The 21,446-nt window shown below is 44.5% G+C and overlaps 1 protein-coding gene across 1 annotated transcript in view; it reads right to left on the minus strand.

The window, feature by feature from the left end:
* CBLB (Cbl proto-oncogene B) overlaps positions 1–21,446 on the minus strand; it is a 232,258-nt gene that overhangs the window by 113,642 nt on the left and 97,170 nt on the right. The window contains exons 3-4 of the mRNA XM_077296804.1: positions 14,498–14,644; positions 11,832–11,988 (exon numbers count right to left, since the gene is read on the minus strand). Of these exons, the coding sequence (XP_077152919.1) occupies positions 11,832–11,988; positions 14,498–14,644 (304 nt within the window). The remainder of the gene's footprint in view (positions 1–11,831; positions 11,989–14,497; positions 14,645–21,446) is intronic.

Genomic DNA, 21,446 nt, shown 5'->3' on the forward strand with positions numbered 1-21,446 from the left:
GCTAGCGTCGGGAACGTCGGCCCGACGCACAGCGACGGGCCGAGCCCGACGCTAGTGTGAAAGAAGCCTAAGGTGGTTCTGCATGTCTCAGCTTTGTTTGGGTCAGACCTTTAGCTTTAGAGTTTCAGAAGTGGACCCTAACCTAATAGCTATTCATGCATATAAAGTCCAAGGTGTCTCAAAGATTTATCGCACAGAAAAATGTATGCCTCCTGTGTGCTGGACACTGTAAGACTCTCTTTGTAGCCACTCTAGCTAAATAATCAAAAATTTAAAATCAGGACCCACACCCCTCTCTATTAAAGCTTCATCCCTTTTTTCTTTCTTCAGTACAGGAGTGGTATCACTAATGTCAGTTCCCTACCCCTAGTAATATACTTACAAATCACAAGACTTCAATGTAAGTCTATGGGAGCCTCCTTCTGGCCTCATAGACTTACATTGAGTTGTGACTTCCTCTCCGCCCAGCAAATACTGCAGTGATCGATCCGTCAGGTCACAAAATGCAGAACTGGACCAGAGCAGTGCCAAGAACAGATGAAGATGGAGGCTTGGAAATGTACTACACACAGGGAACATGCATTGGTGATACTACTCTGGCAGAGAAATAAAAAAGAAAAAAAAACATGCTGGAGTAAAGCTTTAGCGTAAAATGGCCTAATAGAGAAGATCTGAGAACAGATTTTGTAAACCAGAAAACTAATTTATAGTGTAAATGTTCATTTAAAATTTTTTATTACAGTCTCTAAATAGTGTTGATCGGTGGCAATCCGGGTCTTGAGACCTCCAGTAATCAGTCAAAACACTACTGTGAAGTGCATATAGCTCCTACATGAGCTGCACGCATGGTGTATTGTTGTGATCCGCTTTTTGGGCTCCCCTAGTGGTGGCTGGTGGTACTGGAGACTTGTGTGTTCTTTTCTGCCTCAGCTCACCTGCTTCCATCAGTTTTGGGAGTTCCCTATTTAGCCTTGCTCTCCAGTCACTTCCTTGCCGGTCATCATTGTAACCTGAGTCTTTCAGTTGCATGTTCCTGCTACCAGTCTGCTGATCAGCTAAGTGGACTCTTGTCCTTTTTGTTTTGTATTTTTTGTCCAGTTTACACTTTGTCATTTCCTGTTACTGGAAGCTCTTGTGGACTGAAATTGCCACTCCTGTGTCATGAGTTGACACAGGAGTCTTAAAGTAATTTCAGGATGGGTTTTTGAAAGGGTTTTTCAGCTGACCGTGAAGTCCTCTTTTGTATCCTTCCTCTATCTAGTAAGTGGACCTCGCTTTGCTAAATCTACCTTCATACTGTGTATGTCTTTTCCTCTGAACTCACCGTTAATATATGTGGGGGCTACTATCATCTTTGGGGAATTTCACTAGAGGTAAGCCAGGTCTGTTCCTTCCTCTTCCAGGCGTAGTTAGTTCTCCGGCTGGCGCATGGCATCTAGGCAGCCGTAGGAATGCTTCCTGGCTACTGTTAGTTGTGTGGTAGATTTAGGTCACGGTCAGCTTGAGTTTCCATCACCCGAGGGCTAGTCTGTTATTTTGTGTTTCTGATGTTCCCATGCCATTGGGGAATCATGACAGTATGACCGGCCACTGTTAAAGTAATTGGCAGAAGATAGGAGAGTAAAAGAAGTCTGTAGATTTTTTTTTTTTCCCCTCACATGTTTGCTACTTAGTTGGCTCAGTTGTATTTCTGCTCTATTTACAGCCTTGCCTTTCTCTCCTTCTAATCCTTGAATGGCTCTGATCTCTCCGGTTTAAGGATGGACTCTCAGAGTTTGGCTGCAGGTTTAAATAATCTTGCTACGAAGGTTCAGAATTTACAAGATTATGTTATACGTACTCCTATTTCTGAACCTAAGATTCCTACACCAGAGGTATTTTCCGGAGATAGATCTCGGTTTCTGAATTTCAAATGTAATTGTAAATTATTCCTTTCTCTCAGACCTCACTCCTCTGAAGATCCTGTTCAGCAGGTTAAGATTGTGATTTCTTTGCTGCGAGGTGACCCTCAAAATTGGGCATTTTCATTGACACCAGGGGATCCTGCGTTGCTCAATGTTGATGCGTTTTTTCTGGCTTTAGGGTTGCTGTATGAGGAACCTAATTTGGAGATTCAAGCTGAAAAAGCTTTAATAGCCCTGTCTCAAGGGCAAGATGAAGCTGAGATATACTGCCAAAAATTTCGTAAATGGTCTGTGCTTACTCAGTGGAATGAGCGTGCCCTAGCGGCAATTTTCAGAGAAGGCCTTTCTGATGCCGTTAAGGATGTCATGGTGGGGTTTCCTACGCCCACAGGTCTGAATGAGTCCATCACAATGGCGATTCAGATTGATCGGCGTTTGCGGGAGCGCAAACCCGTGCACCATTTGGCGGTATCTTCTGAAGGGACGCCAGAGAAAATGCAATGTGACAGAATTCTGTCAAGAAGCGAGCGGCAGAATTATAGGCGCAAAAATGGCTTGTGCTTCTACTGTGGTGATTCCGCGCATGTTATATCAGCATGCTCTAAACGTACTAGGAAGGTTGACAAGTCTGTTTCTATTGGCACTTTACAGTCTAAATTTCTTCTGTCTGTAACTCTGATTTGTTCATTATCAGTTATTACCGTGGATGCCTATGTGGACTCTGGCGCCGCTCTGAGTCTCATGGATTGGTCCTTCGCCAGGCGCTGTGGGTTTGATTTGGAGCCTCTGGAAGTTCCTATACCTCTGAAGGGTATTGATTCTACACCTCTGGCTTGTAATAGACCACAGTTCTGGACTCAAGTGACTATGCGTATGACTCCAGACCATCAGGAGATGATTCGCTTCCTCGTGTTGCATAATTTACATGATGTGTTAGTGCTTGGATTACCATGGTTGCAATCTCATAACCCAGTACTGGACTGGAAAACTATGTCTGTGTTAAGCTGGGGATGTCGGGGGGCTCATGGGGACATACCTTTGGTTTCTATCTCGTCATCTATTCCCTCTGAGGTTCCGGCATTTTTGTCGGATTTTGGGGATATTTTTGAAGAGCCTAAAATTGGTTCTCTCCCTCCCCACAGAGAGTGTGATTGCGCCATAGATCTGATTCCAGGCAGTAAATTTCCAAAGGGTCGTTTGTTTAACCTATCTGTACCTGAACATGCTGCCATGCGAGAGTATGTTAAGGAGTCCCTGGAAAAGGGACATATTCGTCCTTCTTCATCACCTTTAGGAGCTGGGTTTTTCTTTGTCTCTAAAAAGGATGGCTCGCTGAGGCCTTGTATTGATTATCGACTCCTGAATAAAATTACTGTCAAATATCAGTATCCGTTGCCGCTGCTTACTGATTTGTTTGCTCGCATAAGGGGGGCTAAGTGGTTCTCCAAGATTGATCTCCGTGGGGCGTATAATTTGGTGCGAATTAAGCAAGGGGATGAGTGGAAAACCGCATTTAATACGCCTGAGGGCCACTTTGAGTATTTAGTAATGCCTTTCGGCCTTTCTAATGCACCTTCAGTTTTTCAGTCCTTTATGCATGATATTTTCCGTGAATATCTGGATAAATTTATGATTGTGTATTTGGACGATATTTTGATTTTTTCTGAGGACTGGGAGTCTCATGTTCAGCAGGTCAGGAGGGTTTTTCAGGTCTTGCGGGAGAATTCTCTGTGTGTAAAGGGTTCTAAGTGTGTTTTTGGGGTTCAAAAGATTTCCTTTTTGGGGTACATTTTTTCCCCTTCTTCTGTTGAGATGGACCCTGTCAAGGTTCGGGCTATTTGTGACTGGACGCAGCCTACTTCTCTAAAGGGTCTTCAGAAGTTCTTGGGCTTTGCTAATTTTTATCGTCGATTTATAACTGGTTTTTCTGGTGTTGCTAAGCCTCTTACGGATTTGACTAAGAAGGGTGCTGATGTTGCCAATTGGTCCTCTGCCGCTGTGGAGGCCTTTCGGGAACTTAAGCGCCGCTTTTCGTCTGCCCCTGTGTTGCGCCAGCCTGATGTCTCTCTCCCCTTTCAGGTTGAGGTCGATGCTTCCGAGATCGGAGCGGGGGCGGTTTTGTCGCAGAAAAGGTCCGATTGCTCAGTGATGAGACCTTGTGCGTTCTTTTCTCGAAAATTTTCTGCCGCCGAAAGAAATTATGATGTCGGTAATCGGGAGCTTTTGGCCATGAAGTGGGCATTTGAGGAGTGGCGTCATTGGCTTGAGGGTGCTAGACATCAGGTGGTGGTTTTGACTGATCACAAGAATCTGATTTATCTTGAGTCTGCCAGGCGCCTGAATCCTAGACAGGCGCGCTGGTCGTTGTTTTTCTCTCGGTTTAATTTTGTGGTCTCATATCTACCAGGTTCTAAGAATGTGAAGGCAGATGCCCTTTCTAGGAGTTTTGAGCCTGATTCCCCTGGTGATTCGGAACCTACAGGTATCCTTAAGGATGGGGTGATATTATCCGCTATTTCCCCAGATCTGCGACGTGCTTTGCAAGAGTTTCAGGCGGATAGACCTGATCGCTGTCCACCTGGTAGACTGTTTGTTCCTGATGATTGGACCAGTAGAGTCATCTCGGAGGTTCATTCTTCTACGCTGGCGGGTCATCCTGGAATTTTTGGTACCAGGGATTTGGTGGCTAGATCCTTCTGGTGGCCATGTCTGTCTCGAGATGTGCGTGTTTTTGTGCAGTCTTGTGATGTGTGTGCTCGGGCCAAGCCTTGTTGTTCTAGGGCTAGCGGGTTGTTGTTGCCCTTGCCTATTCCGAAGAGGCCTTGGACGCACATCTCGATGGACTTTATTTCTGATCTTCCTGTCTCTCAGAGGATGTCTGTTATCTGGGTGGTGTGTGACCGTTTTTCTAAGATGGTTCATTTGGTGCCATTGCCGAAGTTGCCTTCCTCGTCTGAGTTGGTTTCTTTGTTTTTTCAAAATGTGGTTCGCTTGCATGGTATTCCTGAAAATATCGTTTCTGATAGGGGTACCCAGTTCGTTTCTAGATTTTGGCGGGCATTCTGTGCCAGGTTGGGCATTGATTTGTCTTTTTCATCTGCCTTCCATCCTCAGACTAATGGCCAGACGGAGCGAACTAATCAGACTTTGGAGACGTATTTGAGGTGTTTTGTGTCTGCGGATCAGGATGATTGGGTTGCCTTTTTGCCGTTGGCGGAGTTTGCTCTTAATAATCGGGCTAGTTCGGCCACTTTGGTTTCCCCTTTCTTTTGCAATTCGGGGTTTCATCCCCGTTTTTCTTCTGGTCAGGCGGAGTCTTCGGATTGTCCTGGAGTAGATGCTGTGGTGGATCGGTTGTATCGGATTTGGGAACAAGTGGTGGACAATTTGAATTTGTCCCAGGAGAGGACTCAGCGGTTTGCTAACCGCCAGCGTCGGGTTGGTCCTCGCCTTCGTGTTGGGGACTTGGTGTGGTTGTCTTCCCGTTTTGTCCCAATGAGGGTTTCTTCTCCTAAATTTAAGCCTCGGTTCATCGGTCCCTATAGGATTTTGGAGATTATTAACCCTGTTTCCTTTCGTTTGGACCTCCCGGCATCTTTCGCTATCCATAATGTGTTCCATCGGTCGTTGTTGCGGAGATACGAGGTGCCGGTGGTTCCTTCTGCTGAGCCTCCTGCTCCTGTGCTGGTTGAGGGTGAATTGGAGTACGTTATAGAGAAGATCTTGGACTCCCGTATTTCCAGGCGGAGACTCCAGTATCTGGTTAAATGGAAGGGCTATGGTCAGGAAGATAATTCTTGGGTAACTGCCTCTGATGTTCATGCCTCGGATTTGGTTCGTGCCTTTCATAGGGCTCATCCAGGTCGCCCTGGCGGTTCTTGTGAGGGTTCGGTGCCCCCTCCTTAAGGGGGGGGTACTGTTGTGATCCGCTTTTTGGGCTCCCCTAGTGGTGGCTGGTGGTACTGGAGACTTGTGTGTTCTTTTCTGCCTCAGCTCACCTGCTTCCATCAGTTTTGGGAGTTCCCTATTTAGCCTTGCTCTCCAGTCACTTCCTTGCCGGTCATCATTGTAACCTGAGTCTTTCAGTTGCATGTTCCTGCTACCAGTCTGCTGATCAGCTAAGTGGACTCTTGTCCTTTTTGTTTTGTATTTTTTGTCCAGTTTACACTTTGTCATTTCCTGTTACTGGAAGCTCTTGTGGACTGAAATTGCCACTCCTGTGTCATGAGTTGACACAGGAGTCTTAAAGTAATTTCAGGATGGGTTTTTGAAAGGGTTTTTCAGCTGACCGTGAAGTCCTCTTTTGTATCCTTCCTCTATCTAGTAAGTGGACCTCGCTTTGCTAAATCTACCTTCATACTGTGTATGTCTTTTCCTCTGAACTCACCGTTAATATATGTGGGGGCTACTATCATCTTTGGGGAATTTCACTAGAGGTAAGCCAGGTCTGTTCCTTCCTCTTCCAGGCGTAGTTAGTTCTCCGGCTGGCGCATGGCATCTAGGCAGCCGTAGGAATGCTTCCTGGCTACTGTTAGTTGTGTGGTAGATTTAGGTCACGGTCAGCTTGAGTTTCCATCACCCGAGGGCTAGTCTGTTATTTTGTGATTCTGATGTTCCCATGCCATTGGGGAATCATGACAGTGTATGGGCTCAACAGTAAATCTATGGATCTGTACAGCACTATGACATTGAATATACACACCCATAGACTTACCATTGAGCTCGCACACCGCTTTTTGTGCACAGATCATGCATGAGCTGAACTCGGACCCGGACCCATACCAGTCAAAACCACTATGCAGCACCAGTAATATAAGAAAAGTTTTAGATTGTAACAGTTACAGCACAAGCACGCTGACCAATCTCCGGAATTACATTGATTACTTGAAACTTGTCTTATAAAAGCACAAGAATATATAGATACAGAGAAGAGCAGCGGTAGGGAAGTCACTGCTCTCTGAGCATTACCAGAAAAATTCATATGCTGCTTTAAGACAGAATATATATAAATATATGGCAACAAAAAAAGAAACAGCTGACCGCACTACCAAATATACGCACTGTGAACACACCGACTTATCAGCATCAGCTGACCAACTGATCTCGGGTGCTCCGTCCAGAAAAAACGTTGACATTAATCGCAAGAGAAAGAAACGGCAGCACTCACCAATCTTCAGAGCAGGTAATCCTTTATTGCATATAAATCTTCACGGCACGGGGGTGTATATACAAAGGAGTGTGATAGCTAAACGACAGCCGTTTCGCGCAGCTCCGGCGCTTCAATGGCGCAAAACGGCTGTCTTTTAGCTATCACACTCCTTTGTATATACACCCCCGTGCCGTGAAGATTGATATGCAATAAAGGATTACCTGCTCTGAAGATTGGTGAGTGCTGCCGTTTCTTTCTCTTGCGATATATAAATATATACACACTGCTCAAAAAAAATGAAGGTAACACTAAAATCTTTATTCATTACATAGCGGAATGCGTTGAGAACAATAAAACAAAAAAATGATCAATGTAAAACAAAATGAATATCCTATGGAGGTCTGGATTTGGAATGATACTCAAAATCAAAGTGGAAAATCAAATTACAGACTTGGATCAGAGTTCAGTGGAAATACCTCAAGACAAGGAAATGATGCTCACTAGTGTTTGTGGCCTCCACGTGCCTGTATGACTTCCCTACAATGCCTGGGCATGCAAGTCTTCTCCTGAGGAATCTCCTCATCAGTCAACTCCTGAACAGTCTGTGGTGCATCGTGGCATTGGTGGATGTAACGAGCCACGATTTCCCAGATGTGCTCGATTGGATTCAGGTCTGGGGAATGGGCATGCCAGTCCATTGCATCAGAGACTTCATCATGCCGGAACTGCTGACACACTTCAGCCACATGAGGCAGAGTATTGTCATGCATCAAAAGGAACCCAGGGCCACTGCATCTGGTCTCACAATAAGTCTGAGGATCTCATTGCAGTACCGAATAGCAGTCGGGGTACCTCTGGCTAGCATGGAGGGCTGTGCGGCACTCCACAGAGATGCCTTCCCACACCATTACTGACGCACTGTCAAACCGGTTATGCTGGAGGATACAGAAAGTAGCAGAAGATTCTCCACGGTGTCTCCAGACTCTTGTCACATCTGTCACATGTGCTGAGCGTTAACCTGGTGCCCTGTGCTCTTCACTGATGAGATCAATGTCAAATCTACAAATCTTGATGTTCTCTGGCAAATTCCAATCTCCTTGCACGGTGATGGGCTGTAAGCACAACACCCAATTGTGGATGTCTGTCCCTCATAGTCCGTTCCTGACAGTTTGAGCAGACACATCCACCGATGCCACGATGCACCACAGACTGTCCAGGAGTTGACTGATGAGGAAATCCCTCAGAAGAAGCCTTGCAAGCCCAGACATTGTAGGGAAGTCATACAGGCACGTAGAGGCCACATACACTACTGAGCATCATATCCTTGTCTGGAGGCATTTCCACTGAAGTTGGATCACACTAAATTTTCCACTTTGATTTTGAGCATCACTCCAACTCCAGACCTCCATGAGATATTAATTTTGATTTACATTGATCATTTTTATGTTTTATTGTTCTCAATGCATTCCACTATGTATTGAATAAAGATTTGCAACTGAAATATTTCATTCAGTGATATCTAGCATATGGCGTTGTAGTGTTCCTTCTACTCTTCTGATCTAGAAAGATTGATAGACAGACAGACAGGACAGAGATATATATATATATATATATATATATATATATATATATATATATATATATATATATACACCGTATATATATATATATATATATATATATATATATATATATATATATATGTATGTATGTATGTATGTATGTATGTATGTATGTATGTATGTATGTATGTATGTATATATATATATATATATATATATATATATATATATATATATATATATATATATATATAACACTCACCGGCCACTTTATTAGGTACACCTGTCTAACTTCTTGTTAACACTTAATTTCTAATCAGCCAATCACATGGCGGCAACTCAGTGCATTTAGGCATGTAGACATGGTCAAGACAATCTCCTGCAGTTCAAACCGAGCATCAGTATGGGGAAGAAAGGTGATTTGAGTGCCTTTGAACGTGGCATGGTTGTTGGTGCCAGAAGGGCTGGTCTGAGTATTTCAGAAACTGCTGATCTACTGAGATTTTCACGCACAACCATTTCTAGGGTTTACAGAGAATGGTCCGAAAAAGAAAAAAAATCCAGTGAGCGGCAGTTCTGTGGGCGGAAATGCCTTGTTGATGCCAGAGGTCAGAGGAGAATGGGCAGATTGGTTCGAGCTGATAGAAAGGCAACAGTGACTCAAATCGCCACCCGTTACAACCAAGGTAGGCCTAAGAGCATCTCTGAACGCACAGTGCATCGAACTTTGAGGCAGATGGGCTACAGCAGCAGAAGACCACACCGGGTACCACTCCTTTCAGCTAAGAACAGGAAACTGAGGCTACAATTTGTACAAGCTCATCGAAATTGGACAGTAGAAGATTGGAAAAACGTTGCTTGGTCTGATGAGTCTCGATTTCTGCTGCGACATTCGGATGGTAGGGTCAGGTAGGGCTAATGCACGCGCTGCTGCCGAGAGCTTCCCTGCACTGACTGTGTCAGCGCCGGCCGTAAAGCAGAGCACAGCGGCGACGTCACCGCTGTTACTGCCGGCGCTGACACATTCAGTGCAGGGAAGCTCTTACTAAGTGCGGCCCTGCACTTAGTAACCCGATGTTTACCCTGGTTACCTGGGTGCTGCAGGGGGACTTCGGCATCGTTGAAGACAGTTTCAACGATGCCGAAGTCGATCCCCTGATCGTTGGTCGCTGGAGAGAGCCATCTGTGTGACAGCTCCCCAGCGACCACACAACGACTTATTAACGATCACGGCCAGGTCGTATCGCTGGTCGTGATCGTTGGTAAGTCGTTTAGTGTAACGGTACCTTAATACTTGGTTGCACAACCTTAAGCCAAAATAACTGTGACCAACCACTTCCGGTAACCATCAATGAGTTCCTTACAATGCTCTGCTGGAATTTTAGACCATTCTTCTTTGGCAAACTGCTCCAGGTCCCTGATATTTGAAGGGTGCCTTCTCCGAACTGCCATTTTTAGATCTCTCCACAGGTGTTCTATGGGATTCAGGTCTGGACTCATTGCTGGCCACCTTAGAAGTCTTCAGTGCTTTCTCTCAAACCATTTTCTAGTGCTTTTTGAAGTGTGTTTTGGGTCATTGTCCTGCTGGAAGACCCATGACCTCTGAGGGAGACCCAGCTTTCTCACACTGGGCCCTACATTATGCTGCAAAATTTGTTGGTAGTCTTCAGACTTCATAATGCCATGCACACGGTCAAGGGCCAGAGGCAGCAAAGCAACCCCAAAACATCAGGGAACCTCCGCCATGTTTGACTGTAGGGACCGTGTTCTTTTCTTTGAATGCCTCTTTTTTTCCCCTGTAAACTCTATGTTGATGCCTTTGCCTAAAAAGCTCTACTTTTGTCTCATCTGACTAGAGAACATTCTTTCAAAACGTTTTAGGCTTTTTCAGGTAAGTTTTGGCAAACTCCAGCCTGGCTTTTTTATGTCTTGGGGTAAGAAGTGGGGTCTTCCTGGGACTCCTACCATACAGTCCCTTTTCATTCAGATGCTGACGGATAGTACGGGTTGACACTGTTGTACCCTCGGACTGCAGGGCAGCTTGAACTTGTATGGATGTTAGTTGAGGTTCTTTATCCAACATCTGCACAATCTTGCGTTGAAATCTCTTGTCAATTTTTCTTTTCCGTCCACATCTAGGGAGGTTAGCCACAGTGCCATGGGCTTTAAACGTCTTGATGACACTGCGCACGGTAGACACAGGAACATTCAGGTCTTTGGAGATGGACTTGTAGCCTTGAGATTGCTCATGCTTCCTCACAATTTGGTTTCTCAAGTCCTCAGACAGTTCTTTGGTCTTCTCTTCTTTCTTTTCTCCATGCTCAATGTGGTACACACAAGGACACAGGACAGAGGTTGAGTCAACTTTAATTCATGTCAACTGGCTGCAAGTGTGATTTAGTTATTGCCAACACCTGTTAGGTGCCACAGGTAAGTTACAGGTGCTGTTAATTACACAAATTAGAGAAGCATCACATGATTTTTTGAACAGTGCCAATACTTTTGTCCACCCCCTTTTTTATGTTTGGTATGGAATTATATCCAATTTGGCTTTAGAACAATTCTTTTTGTGTTTTTTCATTTAAGACAAATTAAATGAAGATAATAATACCAGAGAATTTGTGTTTGCAATCATTTTCAGGAAGAAACTGAGTATTATCTGACAGAATTGCAGGGGTGTGAATACTTTTGGCCATGATTGTACATACATACATACATACATATTCTAGAATACCCGATGCGTTAGAATTTGGCCACCATCTAGTAATGAGGATAAATACCCTAAAAAGGGTCTGAATATACTCAAGTAAGTTGTATATCGTAAAATGCGAAAATTTTGTTATTGATGAAGTCGTTTTTACAAAGGGCGTTTCTTACCTGTAAGTGCAAATGTGCCCATGCGTGTCCAGCTGGAGCCCCGACGTTTCACGTTGGCTTCATATTTATGAAGTGGTGGTTTATTTAGGACAATTCTTTTTGTGTTTATTTCATTTAAGACAAATTAAATGAAGATAATAATACCAAAGAATTTGTGTTTGCAATCATTTTCAGGAAGAAACTGAGTACTATCTGACAGAATTGCAGGGGTGTCAATACTTTTGGCCACAACTGTATATTATATATATACATACACACACAAACAGACACCGTATATATAGACAGATGTGTTAAGAAAATACAAACTACCAAGTATTCTTAACCATCATCTAAACTTACCTGAAACAGTCTTGTAAAAATATCAAACTCAAATACAGATATGTAATCATTGCACGTCAAGTCAATGGTGGACTTAAGAGCCATTGCTTCTAAGCCAGATGTGATTTGATGAACTTCATGAAGGCACTGTCTGAAGACTTTCCAGGGCACAATGGTTCTGTCAATGGAAGGAGAAGAATACATATTATAAATTTATGTTCAAGTTTTTGAGAAAACAGAATGAAGTTCTGGGGAAGGCATTGCAGCATGAGTAGGCACGCAGCCAACCTGCAGAATACATATTGTGGGTGCGCCGCTGTGTAGTATACAGGTAAACTGTTTTCGGAATCACAAAAAATTATTCTTCGGAAAGGAAGTATCTCAGATATAATAAAAATAAAACACAGTACAAATCATGTATTTTCTATAACTGAAAGAGGCAATTAATGAAATACATATCTGTGGATGTGTTTGACAAAACATTGTGTACTATAGTGGATCCAAGAGCGATCCATTTTTTGTTTAGTAGCCCATCAACAAGATCTTTCTTCACTGCAGTTTCCATAAACCATTATTACAACAGCACAGAAAAACATTTTTCAAGATATCTTTTCTAAGAAATCTGTTTTTCCTCAATTTATGAGCCACATCTTCTCCTCCCCTTGTCTCCTGAACTCACCATCCACTCATATTAAACAGCTTAAATCCATCTTGATGAGAGTAAAGCAGCCTGCCACCATAGTGAGGTGGCAGGTTACAGGGCATATTGAAAGTTAGAGAGAGAAGTGAGGAGCACTCAGCACAGACCAGGCAGATCATGCAGCAGCTTTCAGCAAATGCATTTCACTTAAAGACGTTGTCCACTACTAGGACAACCCTTTCTGGAACTAAATGATTGGCCCCGATAAAATAAAAAAAACCTATACTCCCCTCCCGTGCTGGTGCCATTTCAGCGGAGTCAGCACTCGCGGTCCCAGACCTCTCGTGCAGTGTTCTGACAGGTGGTGCCCGGCGCCCAATCAGCGCTGGCGTTATAGTCATCGCCTTTGTATCGATTGAACATGAAGAAGATCAGCTGCAGCTCGGACTTGATCCTCATGTTCAATCTGTACAAAGGTGGAGACAGTGGCGCTGGTGCTGATTGGACACCGGACTCACATGGCACAACGGCATGGGAGCCCTTGGACCGTGAGTGCTGACACCGCTGAAACGGTGTCGGCACGGTAGGTAAGTATAAGGGTTTTTTTTACTTTATCTGGGCCAAACATTTGGTTCAAGATGATGTTACACATGCAGATTTTACCAACAATTCACTGCCTGTACAAAATCTTTTGCGTCTCAACATGGGAAAAATAAGTCTTAGGGCTCATCCAAATGGATCATAAAAGGCATTGATAAGATGTTCGTGCCTATACTATTCAGTGCAATATATTACATACAATATCTGCTTGCAGTCTAAGTAGATGCTTTTTTAAGAATCTTCTATGGAGAAGATTTGACCCTTCCCAAATGCTGCCAATCAGTTTGGCAGCACCCGAGACTGCTAGATCAGCTGCAGAGTTGTGACTGACAGCACACAACCCAGAGAAAGCTCTGAAGAATTGTCCAGTTGCACTACAATCAGGGATTTCACATACTGCGCTTCAAAAGCAAATCTGAATATCTCTGCGATGGAGCAATGCAACCCAAAACAGAAAAAAAGGTCAGAATCGGTGGAGCTCAAGAATTTTTATATAGTATTTAACTCTTTTTTGCAGGAAATGAGAAGTCTTTAAATCCATATGTCCAGTTCTTTACAATAATAATATTGTGACTATGGTGCACAGTTTTGGTAAAAGTGTAGTATAACTCTTTGACTTTAGGTATGCACTACGGAAAAAAAGACAAATACAGTACTGTAAGTAAATCACCTTAAGTTCACATGGAGGATTCAAACAGGCACTACTTTTATGAACCATTAGCTAATGACATAGTTGTCCTTGGTGTGATAAACAGGAAAACCTCAGAAAGCTTTAATGAACCACAACAATAATGGTTTATGAGCGCTGACGTCAGACTCCTAGGAAAACTGCATTTTCACGTCAGCATTTTTTTCTCCTTAAATGGTTGCAGGTACTATAGGCTATGTGCACACGTCAGGATTTTGTCAGGATTTTGTCAGGATTTTGTCAGGATTTTTCCTCAGGTTTCGTAGCCAAAACCAGGAGTGGAACAATTAGAGGAAAAGTATAATAGAAACATGGTCACCACTTCTGCATTTATCACCCACTCCTGGTTTTGGCTACAAATCCTGAGGAAAAAGCCTGACAAAATCCTGACAAAATCCTGACGTGTGCACATACCCTGAGGGTATGTGTCCACGTTCAGGATTGCATCAGGATTTGGTCATGATTTTTCATCAGTATTTGTAAGCCAAAACCAGGAGTGGGTGATAAATGCAAAAGTGGAGCATATGTTTCTGTTATACTTTTCCTCTAATTGTTCCAGTCCTGGTTTTGGCTTACAAATACTGATGAAAAATCCTGACCAAATCCTGATGCAATCCTGAACGTGGACACATACCCTTACTGGCATTTATCAGAGAGTAACCAGCAGTAAGTTCACAAACATTTGGAATTTCTTATATGTAAAACGTGCATAATGAAAACCGTCCACTATAGACTTCACAGTCATGCCAATGCACTTACTTCTCTCCAAAAAACTTTCTCCAGAACTCTGCAGCATCTGCTTTTGTGATACGGAAGGTATCCCCTTGAAACTGTCCATTAGGGAATATTGCCTTTATTTCTGCCAACATATGGCTAAATATTAAGGACAGCTTAGTAAGGTTCCTCCTGCGTTGAAGAAAAAAAAAATATATAGATATGTTAATGGTCACATACCAGCTCTAAAACACAGAAAAGTATTAGCAGTATTCCAGTTTCTAGCCATGCTTTTTGTATATTCTAAATATTAAAAAACTAGATGGAGGCCCGATGCTATAGCATCTGGAGGGCAGTAATGTCAGGATGGGGCAGACTTTGCAGCATTGAGAATCTCTCCCCCCCACGTGCTCACCCACCTATCCACTCTCTCTTTCCCCATGTGCTGACTTCTCCTGTCTGTGCTCTCTTCTTTGACATCGGTGTACTTTTTAGGAGGAGCCATGTTGGCGTTGATATTTGCTTTTTAAAGGGGTGTTCCCACAAACAAAAGTTCATTTTCAAAATTGTCTGTGTCTGACCATGTACAGAACATACAAACATCTCCTAGGCAGGGGAGGCAGCAAAAGACAATACTGACATTACAGCAGGAGATCACAGAAGATACATTTTGTGAGGTAAAATATTGTTTAAAAACAATCAGTGAAATATTTTACCTGACAAAATTAATCCTCTGTGATCCCCTGCTGTAATGTCAGTATTGTCTTTTGCTTCCTCCCCTGCCCAGGAGATGTGGTATGCTCCGTAAAAGGTCAGACATAGACAATTTTAAAAATGAATCATTTTCCTACAGCTGCCCGGCGGGGAGGGTGCCCCGGTGGTCTGGATCCGAGCGGCGGCCGGGATCCCAGCGGCGGTCTGGATTCCAGCAGAGGCCAGTATCCCAGCGGCGGTCTGGATCCCAGCGGTGGGAGGGGTCCTTGTGGCGGGGGAGTCCCAGCAGTGGGGGGTCCGGCGATGACCGCTGATGGTACTCCGCAAGGGCCTGGTACTACCAGCGGGTATTATATTGGAATACCCATCACTTGAGTATTCCAATATGGCGGTCAGCGTACTTCCGGTGCGGACGGGAGATTGTGGGATTCGAGGACATCCAGACGGAAGTGGATGACAGACAATTTAAGGTAATTATATAAATAGATGGGTAGCAAGATATTCATATAGATTAAAAGATTGTCTGGGACTTTATCACTGATAGCCTATCGTTAGGACGGGTCATCAATGTCTGAAAGGTGGGGACGAGACACGCGGCACTCTCGCCGATCAGCTGTTCCAGGTGTCGGCAGTGGCCGGAACTGCTCAGTTGCAGAGCTATACAGCTGAGCTCCGTCCATTGAATAGGGGCCGTGGCCGGGTACTGCACTGTCATGGTTCCCAATGGCAAGGGAACGTAAAAAACACATAAGTAACGAACGAGCTCTCGGGTGATGGAAACTCGAGTTGACCGTGAGCTAAATCTACCACACAACTAACAGTAGCCAGGGAGCATACCTACGGCTTCCTATATGCCACGCGCCAGCCGGAGGACTAACTACGCCTGGTAGAGGAAGAAACAGACCTGGCTTACCTCTAGGGAAATACCCCAAAAGATGATAGCAGCCCCCCACATGTAATAACGGTGAATTAAGAGGAAAAGACATACACAGTATGAAAGTAGATTTAGCAAAGAGAGGTCCACTTACTAGATAGCAGAAGGATACAAAAGAGGACTTCACGGTCAACTGAAAACCCTTTCAAAAACCATCCTGAAATTACTTTAAGACTCCTGTGTCAACTCATGACACAGGAGTGGCAATTTCAGCCCGCAAGAGCTTCCAGCTACAGAGAATTACAAAAACTGCAAACTGGACAAAAGGTACAAAACAAAAGGACAAAGTCCACTTAGCTGATCAGCAGACTAGTAGCAGGAACATGCAACCGAAGGCTCTGGTTACAATGATGACCAGCAAGGAAATGACTGGAGAGCAAGGCTAAATAGGAAACTCCCAAACACTGATGGAAGCAGGTGAACAGAAGAAGCAAAGTGCAAACAAGTCACCAGTACCACCAGCAACCACCAGGGGAGCCCAAAAAGCGGATACACAACAGTACCCTCCCCTTAAGGAGGGGGCACCGAACCCTCACAAGAACCGCCAGGGCGATCTGGATGAGCCCTATGAAAGGCACGAACCAAATCCGAGGCATGAACATCAGAGGCAGTTACCCAAGAATTATCTTCCTGACCATAGCCTTTCCATTTAACCAGATATTGAAGTCTCCGTCTGGAAATACGGGAGTCCAAGATCTTCTCCACGACGTACTCCAATTCACCCTCCACCAGCACAGGAGCAGGAGGTTCAGTAGAAGGAACCACCGGTACCTCATATCTCCGCAACAACGACCGATGGAACACATTATGGATAGCGAAAGATGCCGGGAGGTCCAAACGAAAGGAAACAGGGTTAAGAATCTCCAAAATCCTATAAGGACCGATGAACCTGAGGCTTAAATTTGGGAGAAGAAACCCTCATAGGGACAAAACGGGAAGACAACCACACCAAGTCCCCAACGCGAAGGTGGGGACCAACACGACGACGACGGTTAGCAAACTGCTGAGTCCTCTCCTGGGACAATTCCAAATTATCCACCACTTGTCCCCAAATCCGATGCAACCGATCCACCACCGCATCCACTCCAGGACAATCCGAAGATTCAACCTGACCAGATGAAAAACGCGGATGAAACCCTGAATTGCAAAAGAAAGGAGAAACCAAAGTGGCAGAACTAGCCCGATTATTAAGAGCAAACTCCGCCAACGGCAGAAAGGCAACCCAATCATCCTGATCCGCAGACACAAAACACCTCAAATAAGTCTCCAAAGTTTGATTAGTTCGCTCCGTCTGGCCATTGGTCTGAGGATGGAATGCAGACGAAAAGGACAAATCAATGCCCAACCTGGCACAGACTGCCCGCCAAAATCTAGACACGAACTGGGTACCCCTGTCAGAAACGATGTTTTCCGGAATACCATGCAAGCGAACCACATTTTGAAAAAACAGAGGGACCAACTCAGATGAGGAAGGCAACTTAGGCAATGGCACCAAATGAACCATTTTAGAAAAACGGTCACACACCACCCAGATGACAGACATCTTCTGAGAAACAGGGAGATCCAAGATAAAGTCCATAGAGATGTGCGTCCAAGGCCTCTTAGGAATAGGCAAGGGCAACAACAACCCACTAGCCCTAGAACAACAAGGCTTGGCCCGAGCACACACATCGCAAGACTGCACAAAAACACGCACATCTCGAGACAGGGAAGGCCACCAGAAGGATCTAGCCACCAAATCTCTGGTGCCAAAAATTCCCGGATGACCTGCCAGAGTAGAAGAATGAACTTCCGAGATGACTCTAGTGGTCCACTCGTCAGGAACAAACAGTCTACCAGACGGACAACGATCAGGTCTATCCGCCTGAAATTCTTGCAAAGCACGTCGCAAATCTGGAGAGACAGCAGACAAAACCACTCCATCCTTAAGGACACCAGCAGGTTCAGAATTCCAAGGAGAGTCAGGCTCAAAACTCCTAGAAAGAGCATCTGCTTTCACATTCCTAGAACCCGGTAAGTACGAGACCACAAAATTAAACCGGGAAAAGAACAACGACCAACGTGCCTGTCTAGGATTCAGGCGCCTGGCAGACTCCAAATAAATTAAATTCTTGTGATCAGTCAAAACTACCACCTGATGTCTGGCACCCTCAAGCCAATGACGCCACTCCTCAAATGCCCACTTCATGGCCAAAAGCTCCCGATTACCAACATCATAGTTTCGCTCGGCGGCCGAAAATTTTCGCGAAAAGAACGCACAAGGTCTCATCACTGAGCAGTCGGAACTTTTCTGCGACAAAACCGCCCCCGCTCCGATCTCGGAAGCATCGACCTCAACCTGAAAGGGAAGAGAAACATCAGGCTGGCGCAACACAGGGGCAGACAAAAAGCGGCGCTTAAGCTCCCGAAAGGCCTCCACGGCAGCAGGGGACCAATTGGCAACATCAGCACCCTTTTTAGTCAAATCCGTCAGAGGTTTAGCAACGCCAGAAAAACCAGCTATAAATCGACGATAAAAGTTAGCAAAGCCCAAGAATTTCTGGAGACTCTTCAGAGAAGTAGGCTGCATCCAGTCGTAAATAGCCCGAACCTTGACAGGGTCCATCTCAATAGAAGAAGGGGAAAAAATATACCCCAAAAATGAAATTTTTTGAACCCCAAAAACACACTTTGAACCCTTTACACACAAAGAATTCTCCCGCAAAACCTGAAAAACCCTCTTGACCTGCTGAACATGAGACTCCCAGTCATCAGAAAAAATCAAAATATCATCCAAGTACACAATCATAAATTTATCCAAATATTCACGGAAAATATCATGCATTAAGGACTGAAAGACAGAAGGTGCATTAGAAAGGCCGAAAGGCATTACCAAATACTCAAAATGGCCCTCAGGCGTATTAAATGCGGTCTTCCACTCATCCCCCTGCTTAATTCGCACCAAATTATATGCCCCACGAAGATCAATCTTAGAGAACCACTTAGCCCCCCTTATGCGAGCAAACAAATCAGTCAGCAAAGGCAACGGATACTGATATTTGACTGTAATTTTATTCAGGAGACGATAATCAATACAAGGCCTCAGAGAGCCATCCTTTTTAGAGACAAAGAAAAAACCGGCTCCTAAAGGTGATGAAGAAGGACGAATATTTCCCTTTTCCAGGGACTCCTTAATATACTCGCGCATAGCAGCATGTTCAGGTACAGATAGGTTAAACAAACGACCCTTTGGAAATTTACTGCCAGGAATCAGATCTATGGCGCAATCACAATCCCTGTGAGGAGGGAGTGAACCAATCTTAGGCTCTTCAAAAATATCACGATAATCAGACAAAAATGCCGGAATCTCAGATGGAATAGATGACGAAATGGACACCATAGGAGTGTCCCCATGAGCCCCCCGACATCCCCAGCTTAACACAGACATAGCCTTCCAGTCAAGGACTGGGTTATGAGACTGTAACCATGGTAATCCAAGCACCAAAACATCATGTAAATTGTACAACACAAGGAAGCGAATCACCTCCTGATGGTCTGGAGTCATACGCATAGTCACTTGCGTCCAGAACTGTGGTTTATTACAAGCCAAAGGTGTAGAATCAATACCCTTCAGAGGTATAGGGACTTCCAGAGGCTCTAAATCAAACCCACAGCGCCTGGCAAAGGACCAGTCCATAAGACTCAGAGCGGCGCCCGAGTCCACATAGGCATCCACGGTAATAACTGATAATGAACAAATCAAGGTTACAGACAAAATACATTTGGACTGTAAAGTGCCAATTGAAATGGACTGGTCAACCTTCCTAGTACGCTTAGAGCATGCCGATATAACATGAGCAGAATCACCACAATAGAAGCATAACCCATTTGTACGCCTATAATTCTGCCGCTCGCTTCTGGACATAACTCTGTCACATTGCATTTTCTCTGGCGTCTCTTCAGAAGATACCGCCAAATGGTGCACGGGTTTGCGCTCCCGCAAACGCCGATCAATCTGAATTGCCATTGTCATGGACTCATTCAGACCTGTAGGCGCAGGGAACCCGACCATAACATCTTTAACGGCATCAGAAAGGCCCTCTCTGAAATTTGCCGCTAAGGCGCACTCATTCCACTGAGTAAGCACAGACCACCTACGAAATTTTTGGCAGTATATCTCCGCTTCATCTTGCCCATGAGATAGGGCTATCAAAGCTTTTTCAGCTTGAATCTCCAAATTAGGTTCCTCATAAAGCAACCCTAAAGCCAGGAAAAACGCATCCACATTGAGCAACGCAGGATCCCCTGGTGCCAATGAAAATGCCCAATTTTGAGGGTCACCTCGCAGCAAAGAGATTACAATCTTAACCTGCTGGACAGGATCTCCTGAGGAGTGAGGTCTGAGAGAAAGGAATAATTTACAATTATATTTGAAATTCAAAAACCGAGATCTATCTCCGGAAAACACCTCTGGTGTAGGGATTTTAGGTTCAGAAATAGGAGCATGTATAACAAAATCTTGTAAATTTTGAACCTTCGTAGCAAGATTATTTAAACCTGCAGCCAAACTCTGGACATCCATGTTAAACAGCTAAGGTCAGAGCCATTCAAGGGTTAAGAGGAGGTAAGAAGCAGCTAGATAGCAATTAAGGGCTAGGCAGCAAAACTCTGAGGGAAAGAAAAAAAAAAAATTTCCCTTCAACACTTCTTTTTCTCCTGCTTCAGCCCAAACAATTAACACTTTGTAGGCCGGTCATACTGTCATGGTTCCCAATGGCAAGGGAACGTAAAAAACACATAAGTAACGAACGAGCTCTCGGGTGATGGAAACTCGAGTTGACCGTGAGCTAAATCTACCACACAACTAACAGTAGCCAGGGAGCATACCTACGGCTTCCTATATGCCACGCGCCAGCCGGAGGACTAACTACGCCTGGTAGAGGAAGAAACAGACCTGGCTTACCTCTAGGGAAATACCCCAAAAGATGATAGCAGCCCCCCACATGTAATAACGGTGAATTAAGAGGAAAAGACATACACAGTATGAAAGTAGATTTAGCAAAGAGAGGTCCACTTACTAGATAGCAGAAGGATACAAAAGAGGACTTCACGGTCAACTGAAAACCCTTTCAAAAACCATCCTGAAATTACTTTAAGACTCCTGTGTCAACTCATGACACAGGAGTGGCAATTTCAGCCCGCAAGAGCTTCCAGCTACAGAGAATTACAAAAACTGCAAACTGGACAAAAGGTACAAAACAAAAGGACAAAGTCCACTTAGCTGATCAGCAGACTAGTAGCAGGAACATGCAACCGAATGCTCTGGTTACAATGATGACCGGCAAGGAAATGACTGGAGAGCAAGGC

Source organism: Ranitomeya variabilis, chromosome 3 (genome assembly GCF_051348905.1).
Source record: "Ranitomeya variabilis isolate aRanVar5 chromosome 3, aRanVar5.hap1, whole genome shotgun sequence".
NCBI classification, from domain to species: domain Eukaryota; kingdom Metazoa; phylum Chordata; class Amphibia; order Anura; family Dendrobatidae; genus Ranitomeya; species Ranitomeya variabilis.